This window comes from Anabrus simplex, chromosome 4, assembly GCF_040414725.1.
Source record: "Anabrus simplex isolate iqAnaSimp1 chromosome 4, ASM4041472v1, whole genome shotgun sequence".
In the NCBI taxonomy this organism is placed as follows: Eukaryota; Metazoa; Arthropoda; class Insecta; order Orthoptera; family Tettigoniidae; genus Anabrus; species Anabrus simplex.
In genome coordinates this window covers 319,369,394-319,395,047 of record NC_090268.1, presented here as the reverse complement: position 1 = coordinate 319,395,047, position 25,654 = coordinate 319,369,394, and the positions used below count along the sequence as shown (strand labels likewise).

The following is a 25,654-nucleotide window of genomic DNA, read 5'->3' as shown; positions in this document are numbered from 1 at the left end:
ATAGGATAAAGTTTAACTGCATTTAAATCCGTACTACCATTAGTAGCCCAAGAAAAAGGCGTTATTTGCAAAAGTTCACTTATTTCCTTTCTTGCCTCAGATGCCGTGCATTGAACCAAAGCAGAGGTTTTACCTCTTACACAACCATATTTCTGAGATATCTTGGAGTCGGGGAACATTGATCTAAACAAATTTTCAGCGTGGTCTGAAACTGATAACGGAATATTATGTTCCAAAAGAAATGATGTGAACAATAATTCGGCATTTGTCACCGCAGTTTCATTACTTTTTACGAGTAACAATGAAACAGACTGGTTTCGTAATTTTGATTCACTGTATGTGTGATGTTTCTTGGATCCTATGTGTCTCCTGCAATCATCTCGTCCACCATGAGCCACAGAGAAATCACACGAACACACACTGCAGAACATGTGGTTTTCACTAACACGTGAGGCAAGTAAACACAGCCATTCCTTTGTGTAACCGTCTCGATATTTCTGTAACATTGCTGACTTCTTAGAAGAAGATGCAATTTGACAATTGCTCCGCTTCATTTCACAAAACCTATCACTACTTTTCGAATCAACATCTAGGATAATAAGAATCGAAATGCACTAAATATACCACTCGTTCTACGCACACAACAAACCGCGCACTCGAGAACAGCAGAGCAAGGAGTAGAGCCTACCTCACAGCCGACTTGATACATCATTCCAGCATCATTCTAGAGAGCAGCGTATATCTATGTAGCTGGCAGTGATTTCATAACGCTCGTGGGACACAAAACAAAGTGACGAACAAATAACTGCCAAATATGTTTGGTTGCCAACTTACAAATATTGACACGAGGAAGGTTGAACAGGGAGGAGGAAGTAGCTTCTGCAGCTATCAGGAAAGACAGGGCTGACCAGAAGGGGAGGGAATCAAATGAGGTGGGTAGGGTTCAGGCTCTGGTCATGGGGGATTCCATCGTTAGACACGTGAAGAAAGTGTGTGGAGGCAGATGTTGAGGAAAGTAGAAGAGAGGGAGGAGGGGAACGAGAAGGTGGTAGTGTTCCACGTTGGTACCAACAACGTAAGGCAAGCTGATATAAGTACCAACATAGTTGGAGATGTGTGGGATCTGGTAAATGCAGCACAGGTGAAGTTTAAGAAAGCGGAGATTGTTATTAGTGGAATACTGTGTAGGAGGGATACTGACTGGAGGGTGATTGGGGATTTAAATGAGACAATGGAGTGGGTATGTGGGAAATTGGGAGTGAAATTTCTAGATCCTAATGGGTCGGTAGGAGATAAGGACCTGCGCTCAGATGGCCTTCATTTAAACCGCAGTGGTACGTATAAGTTAGGAACTTTGTTTGGATGGGTAATAGGGAGGTACATTCAGGGAAATGGGATGGCCTAGGGAGCGGTGATAAGGGACAGGGAACTGGAAATCAAGTAGGGATGACAAAAAATTGTTAGTGTTGAACTGTATAAGTATTGAAAAGAAAGGAATAGAATTAAGTAATTTAATAGATAAATATTTACCAGATATTGTAATAGGAGTTGAATCATGGCTGCGAAATGATATAATGGATGCAGAAATTTTCTCACGGCACTGGAGTAAGTAAGTAGAGATAGGATAGGAATGGTGGGAGGGGGAGTGTTCATTCTGGTGAAAGAAGAATTTGTAAGCTACGAAAAAGTTAAATATGAGACACATGAAATTCTAGGTGTAAGGCTCATTTCTCAAGATAATAGGCAACTTGATATATTTGGAGTGTACAGATCGGGAAAGGGTAGCACTGACGTGGATTCAGAATTATTTGATAGGATAGTCAGCTATGTGGGAAACGACATGAAAAGAAATGTGATTATAGCGGGAGATGATTTTGCCAGATGTCAATTGGGAAGGAAATGCGAACGACAGGAAGCATGACCAAAAAATGGCAAATAAGTTAATATGGGAAGGACAGCTGATTCAGAAAGTGATGGAACCAACCAGAGGGAAAATATCCTGGATGTGGTGCTGATAAAACCAGATGAGCTCTATAGGGAAACTGAAGTAATAGATGGTATTAGTGATCATGAAGCTGTTTTTGTGGTAGTTAAAAATAAATGCGATAGAAAGGAAGGCCTTAAAAGTAGGACTATTAGGCAGTACCATATGGCTGATAAAGCAGGCATGAGGTAGTTTCTAAAAAGTAACTATGATCGGTGGAAAACGGTAAATAAAAATGTAAACAGACTCTGGGATGGGTTTAAAGAAATTGTTGAGGAATGCAAAAACAGGTTTGTACCTTTAAGGGTGGTAAGGAATGGCAAAGACCCACCTTATTATAATAGAGAAATAAAGAGACTAAGAAGGAGGTGCAGACTGGAAAGAAATAGAGTTAGAAATGGCTGTGGAAGTAAGGAGAAATTGAAGGAACTTACTAGAAAATTGAATCTAGCAAAGAAGGCAGCTAAGGATAACATGATGGCAAGCATAATTGGCAGTCATACAAATTTTAGTGAAAAAGGGAAGGGTATGTATAGGTATTTTAAGGCAGAAAGAGGTTCCAAGAAAGACATTCCAGGAATAATTAATGAACAGGGGGAGTGTGTATGTGAGGATCTTCAAAAGGCAGAAGTATTCAGTCAGCAGTATGTAAAGATTGTTGATTACAAGGATAATGTCGAGATAGAGGAGGAGACTAAGGCCAAAGAAGTAATAAAATTCACATATGATAACAATGACATTTACAGTAAGATACAAAAGTTGAAAACTAGAAAAGCAGCTGGAATTGATCAGATTTCTGGGGATATACTAAAGACAATGGGTTGGGATATAGTACCACATCTGAAGTACTTATTTGATTATTGTTTGGTCGGAGGAACTATACCAGATGAATGGAGAGCTGCTATTGTAGCCCCTGTGTATAAAGGAAAGGGTGATAGACATAAAGCTGAAAATTACAGGCCAGTAAGTTTGACTTGCATTGTATGTAAGCTTTGGGAAGGCATTCTTTCTGATTATATTAGACATGTTTGTGAAATTAATAACTGGTTCGATAGAAGGCAGTTCGGTTTTAGGAAAGGTTATTCCACTGAAGCTCAACTTGTAGGATTCCAGCAAGATATAGCAGATATCTTGGATTCTAGAAGTCAAATGGACTGTATCGCGACTGACCTGTCTAAAGCATTTGATAGGGTGGGTCATGGGAGACTACTGGCAAAAATGAGTGCAATTGGACTAGACAAAAGGGTGACCGAATGGGTTGCTATATTTCTAGAAAATAGATCTCAGAGAATGAGAGTAGGTGAGGCTTTATCTGACCCTGTAATAATTAAGAGGGGAATTCCTCAAGGCAGTATTATCGGACCTTTATGTTTTCTTATATATGTAAATATAAACAGGAGAATTTTGGGACCTATTGGACCAGACCATAGATAACATCCCCAAACACCATATAAAATTATTAATAGGCGACTTCAACGCTCAACTAGGCAGAGAAAGAAAATACCGTGACATCATCGGAAAATGGCCAGCACACAAGAAAACAAATAAAAATGGAGAGAGACTAGTTGACCTGTGTAGAAACCATAATTTAATCTCAAAATCTACATGTTTTAAGAGGAAACCTCAAAAACTCAAAACATGGAAACACCCTGACTACACTAAAGGAGAATGGCAACTGGACCACGTCTGCATGGACAAATACCACCACAAAGAGATCTATAACGTCAAAGTCCTCCGAGGAATAGACACAGGTTCAGATCACTACGTAGTTAAAATTAAAATTAAACTCACTCCCCAGAGGAGACAACAAAAGCAAGCCCTTAAAACTAAAAGAAAAATAGATCCTACCCAGCTAATCAACAACAAAAATTACCAGAAAGCAACTGAAAAAATAAAAATCACAGACAAACTTGAAGACTTAGTACACAACCTTAAACAAATTGCAGAAGACCTAGCTCCAATTAAACCACGTAAAAAACACCAATGGTGGAACAGTGAATGTGATGAAACAGTGGAGAAAAGACATCAGGCATGGCTATTACATCAGTCCCAAAAGACAGAAATATCCTATCAAAAGCTAGTAAAACAGAGAAAAGAAACTACCCAAGTCTTAAGAAGAATAAAAAGACAACATCATAAGGACACCCTGCAGTTAATTGAAGAACAGTTCAGTAAAACTAAATCAAGGGACTACTACAAAACCTTCAGAAAGCAGCTCCAAAAATATGAACCCCGACCCTACTGATGAAGGATGAAGATGGTAAGCTGGCCCATAACAATAAAGACAATGCAGAAATTCTGGCTAAACATTTCAACAAGCTTTTAAATTGTGAGGAACCTACAGAACTCCTTCATTTGGACACCAACACCCCGATAAAAACATCACCAGAAAACATCAATCCCCCCACAATAAAGGAAGTCTACCAAGCTCTGAATAAATTAAAAAACTACAAAGCGCCAGGAGAAGATCAGACCTTTGCGGAAATCTGGAAATATGCAGGAACCTCAGCAAAAGTTTCCCTCCATCAACAACTTGTCTCTATCTGGATTAAAGAAGAACTACCAGAACACTGGACAACAGCCCTCATTCATCCTCTGCACAAAAAAGGGGACAAAACCGACCCTAATAACTACAGGGGAATCTCTCTCCTAGACATAACATACAAAATATTTTCATTAATCATCCTTAATAGGATAAGTTTACAACTTGAGAAAGAACTAGGAGAATATCAAGGAGGTTTCAGACCCTGGAGGAGCTGTCCTGATCAGATCATGAGTCTTAAGTTGATAATGGACTATAACAGGAGAAGAAACAGAGATATGGTGATAACATTTGTAGATTTCAAGAAAGCTTATGATTGCATCCATAGAGAATCTCTGTTTAAAATTTTAAGACACCTTGGACTACACCCCAAATTAATAAACATGATAAAATTGACTCTCACCAATACCAAGTCAAAAGTGAAGTTTAGGGGTGAAACATCAGAGACATTTGAAATTAAAACTGGACTACGGCAGGGAGATGGGCTCTCACCACTATTATTTAACTGTGCTCTAGAAATGGTAATGAGGGAATGGTTTAGAAAATGTCCCCCCAAAATAAAGATTGGCCGAAAAATCAAAACAAATTGCCTGGGTTTTGCTGACGATTTAGCATTACTAGCAGTGGACATAAAAGAAGCAAAAACCCAGATATCAGAACTTCAAAACATTGCAAATAAAATTGGCCTCAAAATATCATTTGAAAAAACAGAAATTATGCCCCAAAAACCAACACAGCTAAAAGAAGTCACCATAAATGGTAATAAAATCAAAATAGTAACTCAGTTTAAATATCTTGGAGAAGTAATAACACATAACTTAAATGAAAAAATCTCAATCCAAGTAAGAACAAATAGATTAGCTAAAGCACAAAAATTAACATGGGATATCTACAAAAAGCCTCCTCTGCGAACCATGTGACCTTGCCGCGGTGGGGAGGCTTGCGTGGCCCAATGATGCAGATAGCCGAGCCGCAGGTGCAACCATATCGGATGGGTATCTGTTGAGAGACCAGACTAACGAATGGTTCATCGAAAGGGGGGTAGCAGCCTTTCGGTAGTTGCAAGGGCAGCAGTTTAGATGATTGACTGATACGGCCTTGTAAAATACTCAACATGGCTTAGCTGTGTTGATACTGCTACACGGCTGAAAGCTACGGGAAACTACAGCCGTAACCACCTCCCGAGGACATGCAGCTCTCTCTGTATGAATGATGTACTGATGATGGCTTCCTCCCGGGTAAAATATTCCGGAGGTAAACTAGTCCCCCATTCGGATCTCCGGGTGGGGACTACACGAGAGGGGGCGATCATCAGGAAGATGGATACTGACATTCTGCGAGTCGGAGCGTGGAATGTTAGAAGTTTGAATCGTTGTGGTAGGTTAGAGAATCTAAAAAGGGAGATGGATACGCTAAAGTTAGATGTAGTTGGTATAAGTGAAGTACGTTGGCAGGAAGAACAGGATTTTTGGTCAGGCGACTACCGAATTATCAACACGAAATCAAACAGGGGTAATGCAGGAGTTGGTTTAATAATGAATAAGAAAATAGGGCAGCGGATAAGCTACTACGACCAGCATAGTGAAAGAATTATTGTCGCCAAGATAGACACCAAACCAATGCCCACCACAATAGTGCAGGTCTATATGCCTACTAGTTCAGCGGATGATGAAGAAATTGAAAGAATATATGAGGAGATAGAAGATGTAATACAATATGTCAAAGGTGACGAGAATCTAATTGTGATGGGAGACTGGAACGCAGTGGTAGGCCAAGGAAGAGAAGGTAGCACAGTAGGAGAATTTGGATTGGGACAAAGGAACGAAAGAGGAAGTCGGCTGGTTGAATTCTGCACTGACCATAATTTAGTCCTCGCCAATACTTGGTTCAAACACCACAAACGACGGCTGTATTCGTGGACGAGACCTGGAGACACTGGAAGGTATCAAATAGACTTCATTATGATTAGGCAGAGATTCAGAAACCAGGTGTTGGATTGCAAAACTTTCCCAGGAGCAGACGTGGACTCTGACCACAACTTGTTGGTCATGAAATGCCATCTGAAGTTGAAGAAATTGAAGAAAGGAAAGAATGCAAAAGATGGGATCTAGACAAGTTGAAAGAAAAGAGTGTGATGGATTGTTTCAAGGAACATGTTGCACAAGGACTAAATGAAAAGGCCGAAGGAAACACAGTAGAGGAGGAGTGGAGAGTCATGAAAAATGAAGTCAGTAGGGCTGCTGAAGAAATGTTAGGAAGGAAGAAAAGATCAACTAAGAATCAGTGGATAACTCAGGAGATACTAGACCTGATTGATGAACGACGAAAATACAAGAATGCTAGAAATGAAGAGGGCAGAAAAGAATACAGGCGATTAAAGAATCAAGTGGATAGAAAGTGCAAGGTAGCTAAGGAAGAATGGCTGAAGGAGAAGTGCAAGGATGTCGAAGGCTGTATGGTCCTGGGAAAGGTAGATGCTGCATACAGGAAAATCAAGGAAACCTTTGGAGAAAGGAAATCTAGGTGCATGAATATTAAGAGCTCAGATGGAAAGCCACTTCTAGGGAAAGAAGACAAAGCAGAAAGATGGCAGGAGCATATCCAACAGTTGTATCAAGGTAACGATGTAGATAATTTCGTTCTGGAACATGAAGAGGCTGTTGATGCTGATGAAATGGGAGACCCAATTTTGAGGTCAGAGTTTGACAGAGCTGTGAGTGACCTAAACAGGAACAAGGCACCTGGAATTGATGATATTCCCTCTGAATTACTGACTGCCTTAGGAGAAACCAGCATGGTAAGGTTATTTCATTTAGTGTGCAAGATGTATGAGACAGGAGAAGTCCCATCCGATTTTCGGCAGAATGTTGTTATACCTATTCCCAAGGAAGCCGGTGCTGACAGGTGTGAAAACTACCGCACTATTAGTTTAGTATCTCATGCCTGCAAAATTTTAACACGTATTATTTACAGAAGAATGGAAAAACAAGTTAAAGCTGAGTTGGGGGAAGATCAATTTGGCTTCAGAAGAAATGTAGGAACACGTGAAGCAATCCTGACTTTACGTCTGATCTTAGAGGATCGAATGAAGAAGGACAAGCCCACGTACATGGCATTCGTAGATCTAGAAAAGGCATTCGATAATGTTGATTGGACCAGGCTATTTATGATTCTGAAGATGATAGGGATCAGATACCGAGAACGAAGAATTATCTACAACCTGTATAAAAATCAGTCTGCAGTGATAAGAATCGAGGGCTTTGAAAAAGAAGCAGCAATCCAGAAAGGAGTGAGGCAAGGCTGCAGTTTGTCCCCTCTCCTTTTCAATGTTTACATAGAACAGGCAGTAAAGGAAATCAAAGAGAAATTTGGAAAGGGAATCACAGTCCAAGGAGAGGAAATCAAAACCTTGAGATTTGCCGATGATATTGTTATTTTATCTGAGACTGCAGAAGATCTCGAGAAGTTGCTGAATGGTATGGATGAAGTCTTAGGTAAGGAGTACAAGATGAAAATAAATAAGTCCAAAACAAAAGTAATGGAGTGCAGTCGAACGAAGGCAGGTGATGTAGGAAATATTAGATTAGGAAACGAAGTCTTAAAGGAAATAGATGAATATTGTTACTTGGGTAGTAAAATAACCAACGATGGCAGAAGTAAGGAGGACATAAAATGCAGACTAGCACAAGCAAGGAAGAGCTTTCTTAAGAAAAGAAATTTGCTCACTTCAAACATTGATATCGGAATTAGAAAGATGTTTTTGAAGACTTTTGTGTGGAGCGTGGCATTGTATGGAAGTGAAACATGGACGATAACTAGCTCAGAAAGAAAGAGAATAGAAGCTTTTGAAATGTGGTGTTACAGAAGAATGCTGAAGGTGAGATGGATAGATCGAATCACGAATGAAGAGATACTGAATCGAATTGGTGAGAGGAGATCGATTTGGCCAAATTTGACGAGAAGAAGAGATAGAATGATAGGACACATCTTAAGACACCCAGGACTTGTTCAGTTGGTTTTTGAAGGAAGTGTAGGTGGCAAGAACGGTAGGGGTAGACCAAGGTATGAATATGACAAACAGATTAGAGCAGATGTAGGATGCAATAGTTACGTAGAAATGAAAAGGTTAGCACAGGATAGGGTGGCATGGAGAGCTGCATCAAACCAGTCTATGGACTGATGACTCAAACACAACATCTACAAAAAGAAATGTCTATCAATAAATATAAAAATAAAACACTACAACACAGTTATAAAACCGGAAGCTACATATGCAGCAGAAACACACTTTTACCTGAATAAACAATCAAAGACTGACAGACTTCAGAAAATTGAAAGGAGGATTGGAAGAACCTGTATCAACAAAAAATATCAGAAAGACGGACAGTGGCGGTTAATACCTAACAAAGTCGTGTACAAAGAGCTAGAACCCATTACAAATACTATGCGTAAGAGGAGACTGGGATTCTTTGGACATATCATGAGGATGCAGGACTCGAGACTTCTGAAACTAGTACAACACAATCTCGTCTCAAAAAATACCACAACAGGATGTAAATGGATCAGAGAAGTAAGAGAGGATCTGAAGGAAATAGGCCTTACAACAGAAGACACCAAAAATAAGATAAAATTGAATACAAAACTCAAGAATACAAACCTCCGCTTTACCCTTACACAAAACAAACCAACAACACGCACATTTTCAACTGAGGAAAGGGCACGAAGATCAGAGCGTCTGAAGAAGTACTGGGAGGACCGCAAAGCCCGAACAATCCCTTCAAAGAGACCTGAACGACGTACTGACTAAAGTGATCCTATGTGGTCATAAAAGAAGAAGAAGAAGGAGAAGAAGAAGAAGAAGAAGAAGAAAGGAGTGGAATCGGAGGTAAGGCCTTTTGCGGATGATGTTATTCTCTATAGAGTGATAAATAAGTTACAAGATTGTGAGCAACTGCAACGTGACTTCGAAAATGTTGTGAGATGGACAGCAGGCAATGGTATGTTGATAAACGCGGTTAAAAGTCAGGTTGTGAGTTTCACAAATAGGAAAAGTCCTCTCAGTTTTAATTACTGTGTTGATGGGGTGAAAGTTCCTTTTGGGGATCATTGTAGGTATCTGGGTGTTAATATACAGAAAGATCTTCATTGGGGTAATCACATAAATGGGATTGTAAATAAAGGGTACAGATCTCTGCACATGGTTATAAGGGTGTTTAGGGGTTGTAGTAAGGATGTAAAGGAGGGGGCATATAAGTCTCTGGAAAGATCCCAACTAGAGTATGGTTCCAGTGTATGGGACCCTCACCAGGATTACCTGATTCAAGAACTGGAAAAAATTCAAAGAAAAGCAGCTCAATTTGTTCTGGGTGATTTCCGACAAAAGAGTAGCGTTACAAAAATGTTGCAATGTTTGGGTTGGGAAGAATTGAGAGAAAGAAGAAGAGCTGCTCGACTAAGTGGTATGTTGATATAGATGTCGATTCCCATAGGGAATCTGAAATATTTGTCCTGGTATTATAAGTGGTATGTTCCGAGCTGTCAGCGGAGAGATGGCGTGGAATGACATTAGTAGTCGAATAAGTTTGAATGGCGTTTATAAAAGTAGGAAAGATCACAATATGAAGGTAAAGTTGGAATTCAAGAGGACAAATTGGGGCAAATATTCATTTATAGGAAGGGGAGTTAGGGATTGGAATAACTTACTAAGGGAGATGTTCAATAAATTTCCAATTTCTTTGAAATCATTTAGGAAAAGGCTAGGAAAGCAACAGATAGGGAATCTGCCACCTGGGCGACTGCCCCAAATGCAGATCAGTATTCATTCATTCATAATGCTCTAAGGGATTGAACATTTTTTACTTCTTTCCTTTTTTTTTTTTTCACAGAAATTAATTTTTATCATGACAATGTTTCTTTTCCGTAATACTGTAATTTCCCCTTCGACCGTAATCGCGAAGTGAAATCCGTAATCATTACGGACAATCCGTAATAGTTGGCACCTCTGCTGTCATATTTCATTCCAGCAACTATCACCAAGATCATTTCATTTCATCTATCATTCATTAATCATTGCCCCAGAGGAGAGCGACAGGCTTTGGCAGCCAGCACAATTCCTGTCCTTGCCGGTAGATGGGGGCTTCATTCATTCCATTCCTGACCCGGTAGAATGACTGGAAACAGGCTGTGGATTTTTATTATTTATTTATTAATTATTTAATATTATCAATATTATGTAATGCTCAATTCTCAAGGTTCCCCTTGCAACTTTTCGAGTTTTAAGGATTAGCCATTCCCATGTAATATTCTATTGTTTTCTTCACTGTAACTTTTGTGTTTTGGGGACTGGTTTCCCCTCAAAATTCCTGTTAGGCCAAGCTAATACAGTAACAAATTGATGTAGTACTGTCGTTTTAGGGGAGAGTATTTCATACTAGGTTAGTTTCTTTAGTTCTGTACTAAAGCTTTAAATTTGTACCTGATAGTCTTTCATTATTACCAATGTTACGTCATTAACGTTGCCAACCTTGGCATGGTTTTATTTTTTATTTTTTGCTATTGGCTTTACGTCGCACAGACACAGATATGTCTTATGGCGACGATGGAACAGGAAAGGGCTATGACTGGAAAGGAAGCGGCCGTGGCTTTAATTAAGGTACAGCCCCAGCATTTCCCTGGCATGAAAATGGGAAACCACGGAAAACCATCTTCAGGGCTGCCGACAGTGGGGTTGGAACCTACTATCTCCCGAATAATGGATACTGGCCGCACTTAAGCGACTGCAGCTATCGAGCTGGGTGGCATGGTTACCTAATAACTTTCTTACCTGTCTCAAGTTTGTACTGTACCCTATGGAAGGACCTTGTACGTATTTAATGAATGTTGCATATACAAATAGGCATAAGAAATTACGTAAGGCATTATCTTTCTACCCTCTGTGCATCTATTTTCCTCAGCTTTTAACCTGTAGGTACCTTGGCCCAGTCCTATTAACTTTTGCTTACAATTCTTTTTTTGTTCCACTATGCAGATTCTCTGTGTTTGGTCGAGGTAATACACTCCTCCTTCTTGTGCCTTTTGAGAAATGTCTTGCACATTGTACCTTAGGCAAGGATATTGAAGAGTTCTGAGCTGGATTTAACACTGCTTATTGACTCATGCCTATCATCTGCGTCTCATGAGAAGTTGTGGCAGCTTGTACTGTAGGTACGGCATGAGTAACAGATACTAACTAAGCTATAAACGTTAGTCGTGATAAACAGTGCAAGCTCTTTGAAAGAGATGCGTGTTCATTATGCAGTACTTACAGTAAATATGTAACTAAAGCACAATTGCACTTCCACTTAGAAACTTCACAACAGCACCTTAGTCAACAAGAATCGCTGCAGATGGAACTGATGTTCAATGGCAGGTCTTGAGAGTTCAAATAAACGCATGCGCAGCAGCCATGCTTACCCTCCGCACCCTTTACCTTGCATGCACATGACTTCTCATCAAGATGACCATAGTACATTTGACTTCACTGTGTTACTGACTGCTGGCAGTTTATGAGCCTTCATAGCTTTAGGCCCTGGTCTTAGTAAACTTGCTTTGTACTCATCAGCTGCAGTGTGTATCATATACAAAGTGCTACAACAAGGGTTGTGGTTTATGGCTGTACTTATAGTAAGTATCACTCAGGATATCTTTGTGATTGAGTCGGTAAAGTGCGGAGCGCCAGTAGTGTAGTGGTTTGAATCCAATCTTATGCGATTCTTTTAACAACAGATCATACCCCACTATGACGGGGGGACAGTGTTTATCCACATCAACCACGTGACGACACAGCACTTTCATTTAACCCCCCCCGCATGGCACTACAGTCCTTGAAGGGCCTTGGCCTACCAAGCGACCGCTGCTCAGCCTGAAGGCCTGCAGATTACGAGGTGTCGTGTGGTCAGCATGACGAATCCTCTCGGCCGGTATTCTTGGGTTTCTAGACCGGGAGCACTTTCATTTACCCACTATGTATTCCAGAGATGAGTACGTTTACAATACTTGGAACGGTACCTCATGTTAGAGAGATGTTCCTATAATGTCTAGTCCAAACGAAGAGGCTGTTGTGAATTTGCACAATATGCACTACTGGAGCACCTAAAATCCCCACTGGGCAAGACAGGATGTATTTCAAGAGCAGTGGAGAGTAAATGTCTGGTGTGGGATCTTGGGGGCGACTACCTATCGGATCAAATGTTTCCGATGGCCATCTGATGGGAGCATGCTACCTTCATTTTCTTCAAAATAAACTTCCACAGTGCCACTGCTTAACCAATTACAAATGCAGTTGCAACAAATCAGTAGACGTTCGGAACCATCTTCATATTCCCCATCTTAATAAATGGATATGAAAACCCGTTCCCTGGTCTGCCAGATCGCCTGATCTTACACCACTTGACTTCTTCCTGTGGGGTCACTTAAAGCAGGTAGTGTATGCACAGGTGCCTGGAAATCCTGGTCACTTTTACCAAATAATCACCGAGGCATGTCAAGCTGTTACACCTCACATGTTACAATGAGCAAAAATGTATCACAACATCATGCTGAAATCTGTATAAACCAAGGTGGTCAACATTTAAGACTAGCTGCACTGAATTTGCAGGGTAAACTGCTTCCTACCTACAGACCATCATGTCATAGATAGAAGCGGGCCTTTTCAGGACCAAATAAAAATTCACTTGTTGGAACAAGCTGGTATGTGGCCACATCACATCCACTGCAAACAGAATAAAGCGAGAAAAACGGTGTGCCAGCCTGGGAATTGAACCTGTTTCCTGTCAGCTTGCCACTGCAACAGCAGTGATGTGTGATTTAGCCACCTTAGCTATGGAGAGCCCTAGCGTATGACTGGCATGTATGGAATCTGTTCGTAGTCTTAACAGACATTTCCTGTTCAAACATAAGGTAGTATTATTCACAGCTGTGATTGTTTTAAACATACATTCATTCATTATGGTTTACGTCACTGAAATAACATTGGTGCCCATCCATATTTGTGAGCACGAACTCAAAAGCATTTACTAAGGCAATATCAGATCAGGTACCAATATATTTAGGTTGGCTATGATATATGAATTAGTTGTGTTGTGTATCTCAAAAAGAATAAGGGATTGTATAACTATTGTGAACTTCTTGAGAAAAATATTGAGAAAAGAATATTACAATAGTCTGGGTTACGGCAGACTAGAGCATGAAAGATTTCCCAGACTTTTTCTCTCTTTCCCTGACTTTCCAGAATGTAGACACCCCCTCCATAAAATTCTATGTCCTTGTACTTACAGGCAAAAGAGTTTGGATATTCTGATTGGCATCGGCAATAGAAGCAAGATACACTAGGTTCCGATGAAGTATTTGTTGATATCTGAAACAGAGAGAAACTTCATGTTACAAAAAAAAAAAAGAATGAATGTCAAATGATGTCCAGATGTGTTGAACCAAGTCATACATGGCATAGTATATTATATTCTACCTTCAAAACCAGTAGCAGCTGCAAGGTAATTGCACTGGAGCATGTGTACTATAATGGATTTTAAATTATTTTACTCAGCCTATGAATTGTTTAGTATCTCCGTTTAATGTAATTACAAGATTTGGGTCCATGGAGTTGTCTAGGAGTTATTAAAATGTGTTACCTCAGCCTGTGCTTGCTAAGAGTACGCATCCACGCCATGAGCTCTGTACTCGTCTGAGCGGCTGCCTGTACGCCGATGCCATCTAGCTGCATACTCTGAAACTGGCTCGATCGTCAACTCACGAGAGGATACAATGCGTCGTAATTCGGTTGTTTTTGATTGTGACTAGTTGAAGTTACTTTCATGTAACTGCTGCTGGTGAATTTAATTGTATTGAAAATAAGATAAGAGGAGACAATGTTCTGTTTTGATCCAAGGTAACACAATTGCAAACTTGGCAATAAGCCAGTCATGTTTGAATTTTTGAATAACCTCGCTGATAACTGTAAGTAGCCTATAATTTGTATTTCTTCGAACCTGGAGTGATCAGTGGATTCAACTAGGAAAGGTACTATGGAAGTGCAACGGGAAACATGTTTGATTTTGTGGACATTAAAAGATTACCGTTTATTCAAATTTGAAGAAAACTGTACTTAGCAGAAATGTGCAGAAATTCGGGTCATATCGTAATTCTGCAATATATAATTTGTTAAGATATAAAATTGTAATGTGGTAATTTAATTGAATATTTATTTCAAGATAACTTCTAAGGTTTATACGTTGTGTTTAAGCTAATGTTTGCGTAGGAGCTCCTAACAACTATATTAATTTATATGTAATGGGTTTAACTCTTGATCTGATGGTGCAAGCGAATTTCAGTTTAATTTATTGAATTATTGTATTAAGACTACTGGAATTGTTTTGTAGCTGCCATTTTGTTGGTGGTGTCACATGATTTGTTGCTATGGTAACTTTGCATAAACATTTTGGGAGCATATGCTCAGTTGATCTTGACATTTGAGAGGAGTTTTCCTTGTTGAAGGTAACATTTTGATGTTTGCCTTGTGTGACGATCATAGATTCTTCTGGAGTATGGACGCTTTGTTTGATTGGTGCTTATAGAATTTAACTTACCTACGGTTCAAGGAGTTTTGGTTTCTTAAAACTTAATGTGATTCTTAATTATTCCTTCGTGGTTGTTATCCCTATATTATTCAAAGTGATTTTACCTACCTGTCTAAAGTTTGATTCCTTGTGTTATTTTAATTTCTGAGGTTAAAGAAGTAGTCGTTATGAACTGTTTTGACTTTAATTACCTAATCACCTGTTCTCAGAGCCAGAGATGGTTATTAATGTTAAGATTATTTGCTAAAGAATTAGATAATTTTTTTCAAAATACAAAGAAGTTTAAGGTCCATAATTACTATTTTATCTTTCAAAACATTGCCTTATGAGATCTATTGATTTTCATCCTAACTAATTTCATGGATTGATATAATTGATTGGATTAATAATTTTAATTTGGTTTTTAAATAGTTAATCATCGTCGGAGTTATGGGAGGTAATTCATTCTAATTAAAGTATTTTCTTATTGGAATAAGTGTTGTTATTTCAGGAAAAAGAAAATATTAATTTTATCGTTCCACCTGGCCTCGTGTGTCCAGCCTTCCACACAACGCGACGACTTTACTTAGGATCTGAATTGGTAAGTGTTCCTGAAGTATTATCTTGCTTGTTATTGTTATCTACTGATCGCTGGTCGTGCGAACTGTTCTTGCTATTTTAAGTATTTGTTAGATTGCGAGAGTGTTGTGGTAGCAGAGCGGTGACTGCCATAGTAACTACGCTCTGTTATAATTTTCCTCCTTCATGTTGGGCTCAATTTTTCTGATGTTTCTTGTTGTCCTTTGGGCAATTAATGAGAAGTTATAATTATCATGCTGACTGAAATAACTGAATAGAATGATAAAGAAGAGTGTGTTTTAGAAGTTAAAGCTGTAAAGGGAAAGGCAAGATTTAGCTTGAATTATAATGTGAAATTTTTCTGTTTCATGTTCGAATTATCATGATGGGAGTATATTCCGGATGTTGTGGACGAGTAATGTATCTTAGTGTTTGTTCGCGATTCTATGCCTTTTGGAGCTTCCGTATGCTAAGTTACTGCTTGATGTTTTAAATATGTTTTAACCTGGTAGTATGACTGCAAATCGATGAGTTATTTAATTTGATTTTCATTAAATTATTTATTTGGTTACTCAGTTATGTGTGGAGTTAAATTGGTGAATTTTGTTATGATTATGGCCTAAGATCTGAGAACATCACATACTGTTATGTCCTGGTGTGTACGTATGTCTCTCTGTCTTGTTATTTGTTGTGGGGCATAATGATTCAGTAGTGTGCATGAGGAATTACTGTATGGGCATCTTAGTTTTTTTTTTTTTTTTTGCTAGTTGCTTTACGTTGCACCGACACAGACAGGTCTTATGGCGACGACTGGACAGGGAAGGGCTAGGAGTGGGAAGGAAGCAGCCGTGACCCCAATTAAGTTACAGCTCCAGCAGGCATCTTAGTCTGGTAGGAAAAAAAAAAAATTCTTCTTGTTGGAACTAACTTGTAAACATTGTGAAGTTCTTAACCTAGCTTGATTGTACATATGTCTTGAGCTAATATGTGTGTATGGAGGTAACAGATTGTTGATATATGTGCTGAGACTTAACTGCTTGCCACAGTGTTACTGTCCGAGACGTTTATGTCTTATCAATTTGATGGTATCATGTGGTTTGTGTAAGTCTGTCTTCCCAGTTCGGTTGTGATTATTTATTGGCTGTGGTTATCTTATAGCCTAACTTGTACTGTTTACTTGTCAGTTTCTGTGTCTTCCAAAATATTATAACCTGTAAAGTAATTATGTTAAAAATCTTGAATCTGTTGAATTTCAAATTTTATTTTACTCTGACTAATTCTACTAATTAATTTCTGGTTATACTTTATAGTTTAATCACTGTGGTTAGTATTTTCCATTTTCAAACATTCATGCAAGTTGCCAGGGAAGTTATTCATAAATCCCATAAGAAGCTGAAATTGGAAAGACAGAAGTACTGTATCGGCGAACTATTAATCAGTTGCAGAATGGGAAAGCCTTAGTAAACCATCTGAAGGAGAAAATGATAACTGAAGATGCTGCCTGCACACTTGAGGTAAGAAAACAACAGCTTAAATAATTTTTTTCGGTTTCTCTATAACCGCATAGCCTTTGGTGGTGCTATTTGAGGATCCAACCAGTCTCTGGGTTGATGATCTGACAGACAGACAGACAGACAGACAGACACACAGACAGACAGACATACAATTTGCAGCCTTTAGAAGTCTGTAATTTGTTCTCATTATATCACAATCTCTGTTAAATATTTCAAGAATAATGTAACACCATAAATTGACTTGTGAAAAAGAATGTACCGTTTAACTTCCATTGTTCCAGAAATGTCTTTCTCCTGCTGTGCCCAACTTCTGATGCAAACAAAGGATGGTGATACAAGAGCAGAGTATCCTCCTGAATTACGCTGCTTTGCCCTTACATTGAATTTCTATTCAAGTTGTGCATACAGCTACTTGAGGAATATATTTCCTCATGGTTTGCCCCATCCAAGTACACTGCGGAAGTGGTATCAGTCAGTCAGGATTCAGTTCAGCGGCTGCAAATGCTCTCATTTCAAAAGGGAAGAAGATGGCTATCAATGGAAAGCCCCTAGTGTGTGCACTAATGGTGGATGAAATGTGCATCTGGAAGTACATTGAATTTGATGAAAAACAATTTCTTAGTTATGTGAATTGTGGTACTGAAATCGAGGATCAAGATTTACCCGAAGCCAAGGAGGCTTTAGTGTTTATGGTGGTCTCACTAAATGGACACTGGAAAATTCCAGTGGGTTATTTTTTGATTAACGGTTTAAGTGGCTCGGAGAGAGCAAACCTAGTGATTGAGTGCCAATTCTTAAATTACTTTTATATTGGCATGTCTTGTTTCTGTACTTTGGGAACAATATTAATGAATGTTGCAGGATGTTTCTTCAGATGTTACCTCCTATTTTTAGGCCTACTTCAAATATGGCATGTGCATTAGTTTATGTTGGGCTTTAAACTAAGTTTAATTTAGTAGGTGGCAGTGGACTGAAATTTTACTTGTGTAGCATTTTATGTATCCCCTTATTATTATTATTATTATTATTTTGTTGTTTTAGCAGCATATTATATCAAATCCCTGCTTCATAGGCATAAATAAGTACTACAACCAGTGCCAATTGATATGCAATTGACCCTACTGTATTGCAAATTTTTACAACTTATGATAAGTGAATATTTCTTGTTATGGTGCCTGTTTATCGTTTACCCTGGAGAGTTCATTTTTGTTGCCATCTCTTGGTGGTGTACGGTTCACTTAAGTATGATACTTGTGTTCTTTTCTTTCCATAATGGTCCTGTAAGCTAAGTGTCACTCTTTGTGTCTTGAGCTTGGGTATTAGTTTGAAGTGGGCCTATTTCAGTCAAAAGTACACCAAGCACAGTAAATACAGTATTAATACAGTATTTTAAGGCTGTTTGTGAAAGTTATAAAGTGTTTATTGTAGATGTTAGTCGCATTAATATTTAAAATTAGGCTACACTTCCTAATGGTCAACTTTCAAAGGTTACCTTTCAGCTATTAATCCCAATACGATGCGATACTTGGAAAAAATGACTTGTCTTTTACATTATAATAAATAATTAAAATTAAACAATTAGTGTTACTCACAGGGATGTAACACTTGCAAAAATACAATCATAATGAGTGTGTATCATACCGTAGGTCCCTTTTGGTTTTAAGGATTTCCGCCGTAATTACGCATTTATGTCCATGGTTTTTGTTGTACTTTATGCTTAACCACAACAGCTAAGCAGGGTACATCTCATATTCCGATTTAGTTCCCTTTTCGAATGTTACTGTTTGTCAATCTCTTTATATCCTCTCAGAATCTGATTCGAACTACCCCCCCCAGTCAGCTGATCGAGATGTTGGCTTCACGCCGTAACATGGACGAGGTGGCGCTATGCGCATTCTATAGTATTAATGCTCTAAGGATCTATGATCTGGAAACAGCTTTCGACTCAGTCCCGAGACCAGCTATGTGGACAGTACTGAAACATTTTGGCTGTCCACAGCATTTTGTAGATCTAGTCAAGGCTCAAGGCTCCTCATGATAACAGGTCTGGGCAAGTCGTTCATAAAAAATATTATCTCTGATCCATTTCAAATCACTCAAAGATTGAAACAAGGATGTGTGCTTGCTCCAACACTCTTCGCTCTTTACCTAGCTGCCAAGGTGTAAAGGTCAGATATTGCTTCGATGGGGGATTATTCATTCTGGCTAAACTTTGCTCCCAAATGCTTACTAAGATTTCCTCCGTTACGGAATTGCAGTATACAGATGATGCTGCTGCACCTGCTCACACACCTGAGGAACTGCAGCAGTCAGTTGTTTCAAGAGTGTTTGTGATCATTTTGGTCTCTCCATTAATGCTCAGAAACCAAAGTACTCTCACAGCCTGCTCCTGGATTGAACCTCCCACCTTTCAGTATCTCCATTGCCGATACTCTAATGGAGCAAGTCGACCACTTTTCATATCTAGGAAGTATCCTCTCAACAAATACTAACTGCTCACAACACAATAGGAGAATTAGTGCTGCCCACTCAGTGTTTGGACGTTTATCCCATAGTGTCATAAATAATGACCTTACAATGCATACCAAGATCATGGTTTACCATACTGTTGTCATATCAACACTGCTTTACAGTTGTGAAACGTGGACCTTCCACAGTCGGAATATAAAAAAACTAGAGCGCTTCCATCTACAAAAACTTAGATCCACCTTGAACATCAAACAGGAGGACCGGGTCACCAACCTCGCAGTTCTTGAGAAAGCACATGCTATAAGCACTGAGGCTACCATCATTGGCCACCGTCTCAGATGGATAGGGCACATCCAGCGCATGAGTGAAACCAGGTTTCCTTGTCAACTTCTGTATGGTGAACTCCGTTTTGCACAAGACCTCAGGGAGCCCCTTTGAGGCGTTTCAAGGATCAGCTAAAGCATACCATGAAAAGAGCTGGAATTAACACTCAATCCTGGGATACGCTTGCTGAGAATCGTACACTTTAGCGCCTCACTGTTTCTACATCAGTTTCGGTGTTTGAAGAGGAATGGCGCTGACGTGAAGAGGATAAATGACAAGCACGGAAGCTCTGTCAAGCTCAGTTCTGCCCTCCCCTAACCATTTCATGCGATGTGTGTGAACGTATGTTTCACACCAAGATTGGGCTACTTAATCATATGAAACATATTCACACTGCTGAAGAATATGTTTACTCGGATACGAGTTGCAGCAGACGATGACAATAGTATACCATGGATGTATTCTACCACCACCCAATAGGGGGAAATATTTTGAGTCTTAATTCTAAGCTCATTATCTAGGATACCTAATAATCATGCATAACTTACTGTCTTGTGCATTGCTGAACATGTAATCTCTGTTACTTTCAAAGTGAAGTGTTTGTCAAGTATTTCATGATCTTAAGGTAGATAACATTTGGAAAACTTAAAAATAACATAGCTTTCAGCTTGCATAGTGAGTGTAGGTAAAAGGTTCCTGGTGTACCAACCAATCTGTGAAGTTATGATTGACTTATTTCTAAATGTAAGAAAAGAGAAGTTCAGAAGAAGGCAGGGCATTTCAAATTAAGCAAACAAATTAGTACAATTTCACTGAAGTAAACACCCAAGCAGTGTGTTTAATTTTTAATGAAACAGTTTCTGTGTATAAGAATGATAACAAAGTGACACCATGACATCAAAACATGCATCTTGGTACAACAAATTGAAAGCCAATTTTGTAAAAACAAAGTATATTGTCCCCTTCAAAAGTGGTAAAAATCATTTAAGGGAGAATATTTTATTTCTACTGTAAATAGGAACATTATTTCGTGAACCAGGAAGGGAGTTTTAGCACGTCGAGTCGACTAGAACCAGTCACCAGGTGTACGGAAATCCCAGCCAAGGGCGAGCAAGAGGGAGCGAGCAGATACCGCTAGCCAAGTAACCTTCAAATCAGCCGTGAATACCACGTGATCAGGCGAAATGTGTGTCAAATGCTCGATCGATATTAGTAAAGGTATATGACGTCTGACTATGGCAGCCAATCAAGTGAGAAATTTGGTGTGAAGTTAATGAAGTGACCAATCGTGTATAATGAAAAGACGCACCCCTGTCTTAAGACGGTGAATTATGGATTTTCCTAAGGAAATTTTACTCTGAATTTTCTACCTCTGAACGCGACGAGTGGGGAATTATTCTGACTTCAACTACAGACGTGAAAAGACGCACTTTGCTCACTGGGGAACTTCGTCTTATTTAGAGCTTCCAACATCTTGTAGATAGCAGTTCAGACATTCACGGATTCTACTTACAATTAACTGGAGATATTAAACGATAAGTTGCTTTTCCATCTCGTCAAACAGCGGTGTGTGTTTTGGACTTGTCTCAGACTTAATTTTCAGTTTCAGCTTTCGCAAGAACTTCTACAGAGGAGATTATTGGTTCGAGTGCAAGTCAGGATGCCTGTCTTCCTACGATGTGAATGGTGTGGTTTCCAGCGCGCCAGCATGTCCTCAATGAACGAGTAGAATGTAAAGCAGCTCAGACGGGCGAGACCAGGATCGATGGTGCGTAACGTGGTCATGCACTAGGTCATCAGCCCGAGTTCTACGATCGACAGTCACCACCAAGTAATATTTAAACATTGTTATTCTTTCTTCCTATTTGTAAAATGTACAGTGTAATGATATAGCCTCTACTTATTTGCTTAGAAGAATTTCTATTAGTTAGAATTTTTCCGCCTCTTCTTTCTTGGTGAAGGTAGTTTGGGAATGAGTGTGTGTATTTTGAACCTATTGGCTTGTTTGAGTGAATGTCATCAAGAAATGTTTCAACTGTCCCGAGTTCATTGTGGCAGGAGAAATAAAAGTAATACTACCTCAACGTTAAACTAGGACTATTTGAATAATTTTTATGCTTGAATTGAGATCAGATGGGACAGTAATTTCGTGGATTCCATTATATCAGAGTTCATTCCTCGATTATACGACGTATGGTTGGATTCCGAGTGCGATAGAGTCATCTGAGATATTGTTGTGCAGTAGCTCCCGCATGTATGATCTTGCGCGGCCAGGAATAATAATAATAATAAAAATAAATTAACCTAATTATCGCGTAAAGGAACACCTAAGGTCATGAGCATTATAATAATTATTATTGAATAAGGTTGATGTGCGCTCATTTATATTAATTTAGGCCTGGGAAATGGCAGTATCTGACCGATACATTTATATATATTTTTGCTGTGCTATTATAATTATTTGACTGGTAGATGGATATTATTGAATTTAACAGATAAGTTGTGCATCCATTATTGAGTCAATTTAAGAAGAAATATGTTACCTGACATAATTTCTTCGTTGTGAGCACAGATTAATTGAGAGCCACAATTATGGTGGAGAGGTAAAAATAAATATCGCAGCTCATGAACCGCGTGCGCGGAATGTTAATTCTGACCTGTGTTTAGGCAATTTTGTCGATGATTTTCGGATGATTTTTGCTCGTAAATTTTCCCTGAACATCGTCGTATGACTGAGTTCTTCAATAAAGTGATAATCATTGCTCTATCACATCTCAAGTTGATGAGAGGAAGTCCCCACGATATTGTCATCATGAGAATATTTTCCCTGACTTTGACTAAACATGAAAATAATAATCAAGGGCTAGCATTCGTGTAAATATGTATATAATATTTCCGTGTATCTTTGTGTGAATGTAGTGTGTGTGATTTGTCTGTATTTTGCTCATTGTAATTTTACAGTCCATATTTGTGATGATGCTCTTCGCTGTTTCGTGGATTTTTTGGCCAATTTTATGTGGTTCACTATTTGACAGAATATAAATCTTTAGTGAATTTTATTCGTTTTTAAGGAAGAATAGGGTCTTAACTAGCGAATACATATAAATAAGTATAGGCCATGTCAGTGGATTGAACTCACAAAATTGAAGTTGTAAGAGTGATATAACTAATTATTTTCAATCAATGGGTAAATGTAGGTTGACATGATGTCAAGTTCCAAATTATTGTGTGAAGATCAACTACTGAATAATTATGAAAGGGAATTTATTAACTAGTTTAAAGGTCAAGGAAGACGATTCAACCATAATTTCATGGGAGAAATTTTTTTTATTTAATTTTCAGAAAGGAGTGAAAATGATCATTTTCAAACTCGATTTAAGTTAAGTCCATTGAGGAAGGAAATTTTATTTTCAAATCATTCAATTATTAATGGAAGAGATAATCTCAAATTAATTATTATTAATCATTTAATTATTTTTCAACTAAAAATCTAAATATTATATTTACAGACTCAGGCATTTGCTGTTCCATTTATCGATGGAGTGTCCATGTTGGTAACGACATAAAAGAAGACAAGTCATATGAAAATTCCTAGATTTTGTAAATTATTTGTAGAATTTGAGAAGAGCAGTAGTTGTAATAAATGTGTGAAACCTATTTAGCTTTCTCTCATTTGCCACTAGTTCATCATCTATCCCTGCACTTAAAATTTTCGCACAGCCGATAAGCGAACGATCTACCCCTGGAGCTCCTCGCTCACCGGCCGAGCTGAGCCCGGCATGACGGGTGCAGGTATAGATTTGGCGGCCAACATGTTAAGGCCCGATTTATTGGCTGTACCAATAAAAGAACTCGATCTTGTAGTCCAGAATTTGGATGAAAACAAGATGCAGTGGCAAATTAAAATTTAGGTTTACTTTGTGACATTTATTAGCTCAAATTTTTGTGGCGAACTACGCTCGTGTTAAAGGTTAGGAAGGGCCTTGGTGATATATTATAAACAAAATCTGGATGATATTTTAAAATTTATTTTTTCTGCAGCAAATTCCTGCATAGTTTGGACTTAAAGTATAAAATATTATTTTATGCGATAATAATCTTCTTTTATGACTGTGACTTCAATCCACACGTGACTGTCGATCTGAATTCGGGTATTAGACCATCGAACCTTGTCCGTCCAACGTTTGAACTGCGATTTGTCTCGAATAAGAATGAGTACTGTTACCATGGAGGACCTTCGCAGGCTCCTAGATGTAGTGACTGCAGACTTGAAAGATAGTTTAAAACAGGAATTAAAGGAAAACAGCAATTTGTTGAAACAGGAATTAAATGAAAACAGTAATTTATTGGAACAAAAGTTAAGTGAGAACAGTGAATTGTTAAAGCGTGAGATTAGTGAAAATAATGCTCAATTAGAATGCAAATTGACTGAAAATAATGCTCAGTTAGAACTTACATTAACGGAAAAGCTGAATGCAGGACAGGACAAACTAAAACAGGATCTTAAGGGTGCCCTGGAGGAAATTCAAACTAGGACAGACGAAAACTTAGGGAAATTGCACATGGACGTTAAATTATTTAACGGAAAATTAGCGTCGGTCCAAAGTGAGTTGGTGTCCGTCAAGCAAAAGTTTTCCAATCTAAAAGGGGAAATCCAGGCCGGAATCGATAACTCCATGTCAGCTATGTCAAATGAGTTTAGCGAGAGGCTAGCCAAAGTACAGACAGGAATACTGCACGGACTAGACCAATACAAGGACGAAGTGAAGAGAAATTTTCGGACCATTGAGGAGAAAATTAATGACAATGCCGAGGACTTGTCTGCAACTAAAACCGCATGGGGCAGGAAGTTCACCGAAATCTATGAAACGGTAAAACAGGTGGAGAAGGGCGTAATAGCTGAAATTAAGGTAGCCCAGGTCACTAATTCGGAGCGACTCGAATACTTTTATGAGACGATCGAGGAGACCCAGCAGAGTCTTAAAACAATCAAAACAACCGTGGACAAGGAAATAAGTTAAGTTAGAGCCAGCTCGGAAGCCTACAAACAGGAATTACAGGGAGGAATACAGGAGCTTGCCAAGGAACTAAAGCTACTCAAGTTACAAGGCGAAAGTAATAACATTGTGGCTAATACTCTGTTAGAACGGCAGGGGCAACTGGAGAAACGTGTATCCGGGGAAGTCCAATTCTCAACTCCCAAGAGCGATGAAAGAGTAATTCTAAACGTTCCTGTAAATACCACTAACCCATTTTTAGAACCTGTTAGAGGGGAAACGAGTCAACTTAACACTTCTGGTCAAACCCAAATCTTGAATATAATACGATTGCATGAGGATCACCCAAAGAAATTTAATAATGTAAAAGGGATAAACCCCAAGAGTTTCATTAACGAATTGCAGGAGTTTTTCCGGGACAATAAGATTCCTGTAGAGCGCCAACTACGAGTGACCGAAAGATACCTAGAAAACTCAGTGTTGACGTGGTTCACAGCCTTCCGGTATTCGTTTGACGATTTTGAAGGTTTTAAAAGAGCATTTTTAGAGAAGTACTGGAATTCAGATATTCAGGACCAGCTTAAAACAGAACTGTACGCCAAGAAATATGCTCAATCCACGCCCACGCGCTTTTCAGAATTTTTTTCAAGCCAATT

The 25,654-nt window shown here is 38.8% G+C and overlaps 1 protein-coding gene across 1 annotated transcript in view; it reads right to left on the bottom strand.

Moving 5' to 3' along the window:
* The window catches only part of LOC136871934 (protein SSXT), a 79,679-nt gene that overhangs the window by 25,775 nt on the left and 28,250 nt on the right, over positions 1–25,654 (bottom strand). Inside the window, exon 3 of the mRNA XM_067145674.2 lies at positions 13,839–13,920. Within this exon, the coding sequence (XP_067001775.2) occupies positions 13,839–13,920 (82 nt within the window). The remainder of the gene's footprint in view (positions 1–13,838; positions 13,921–25,654) is intronic.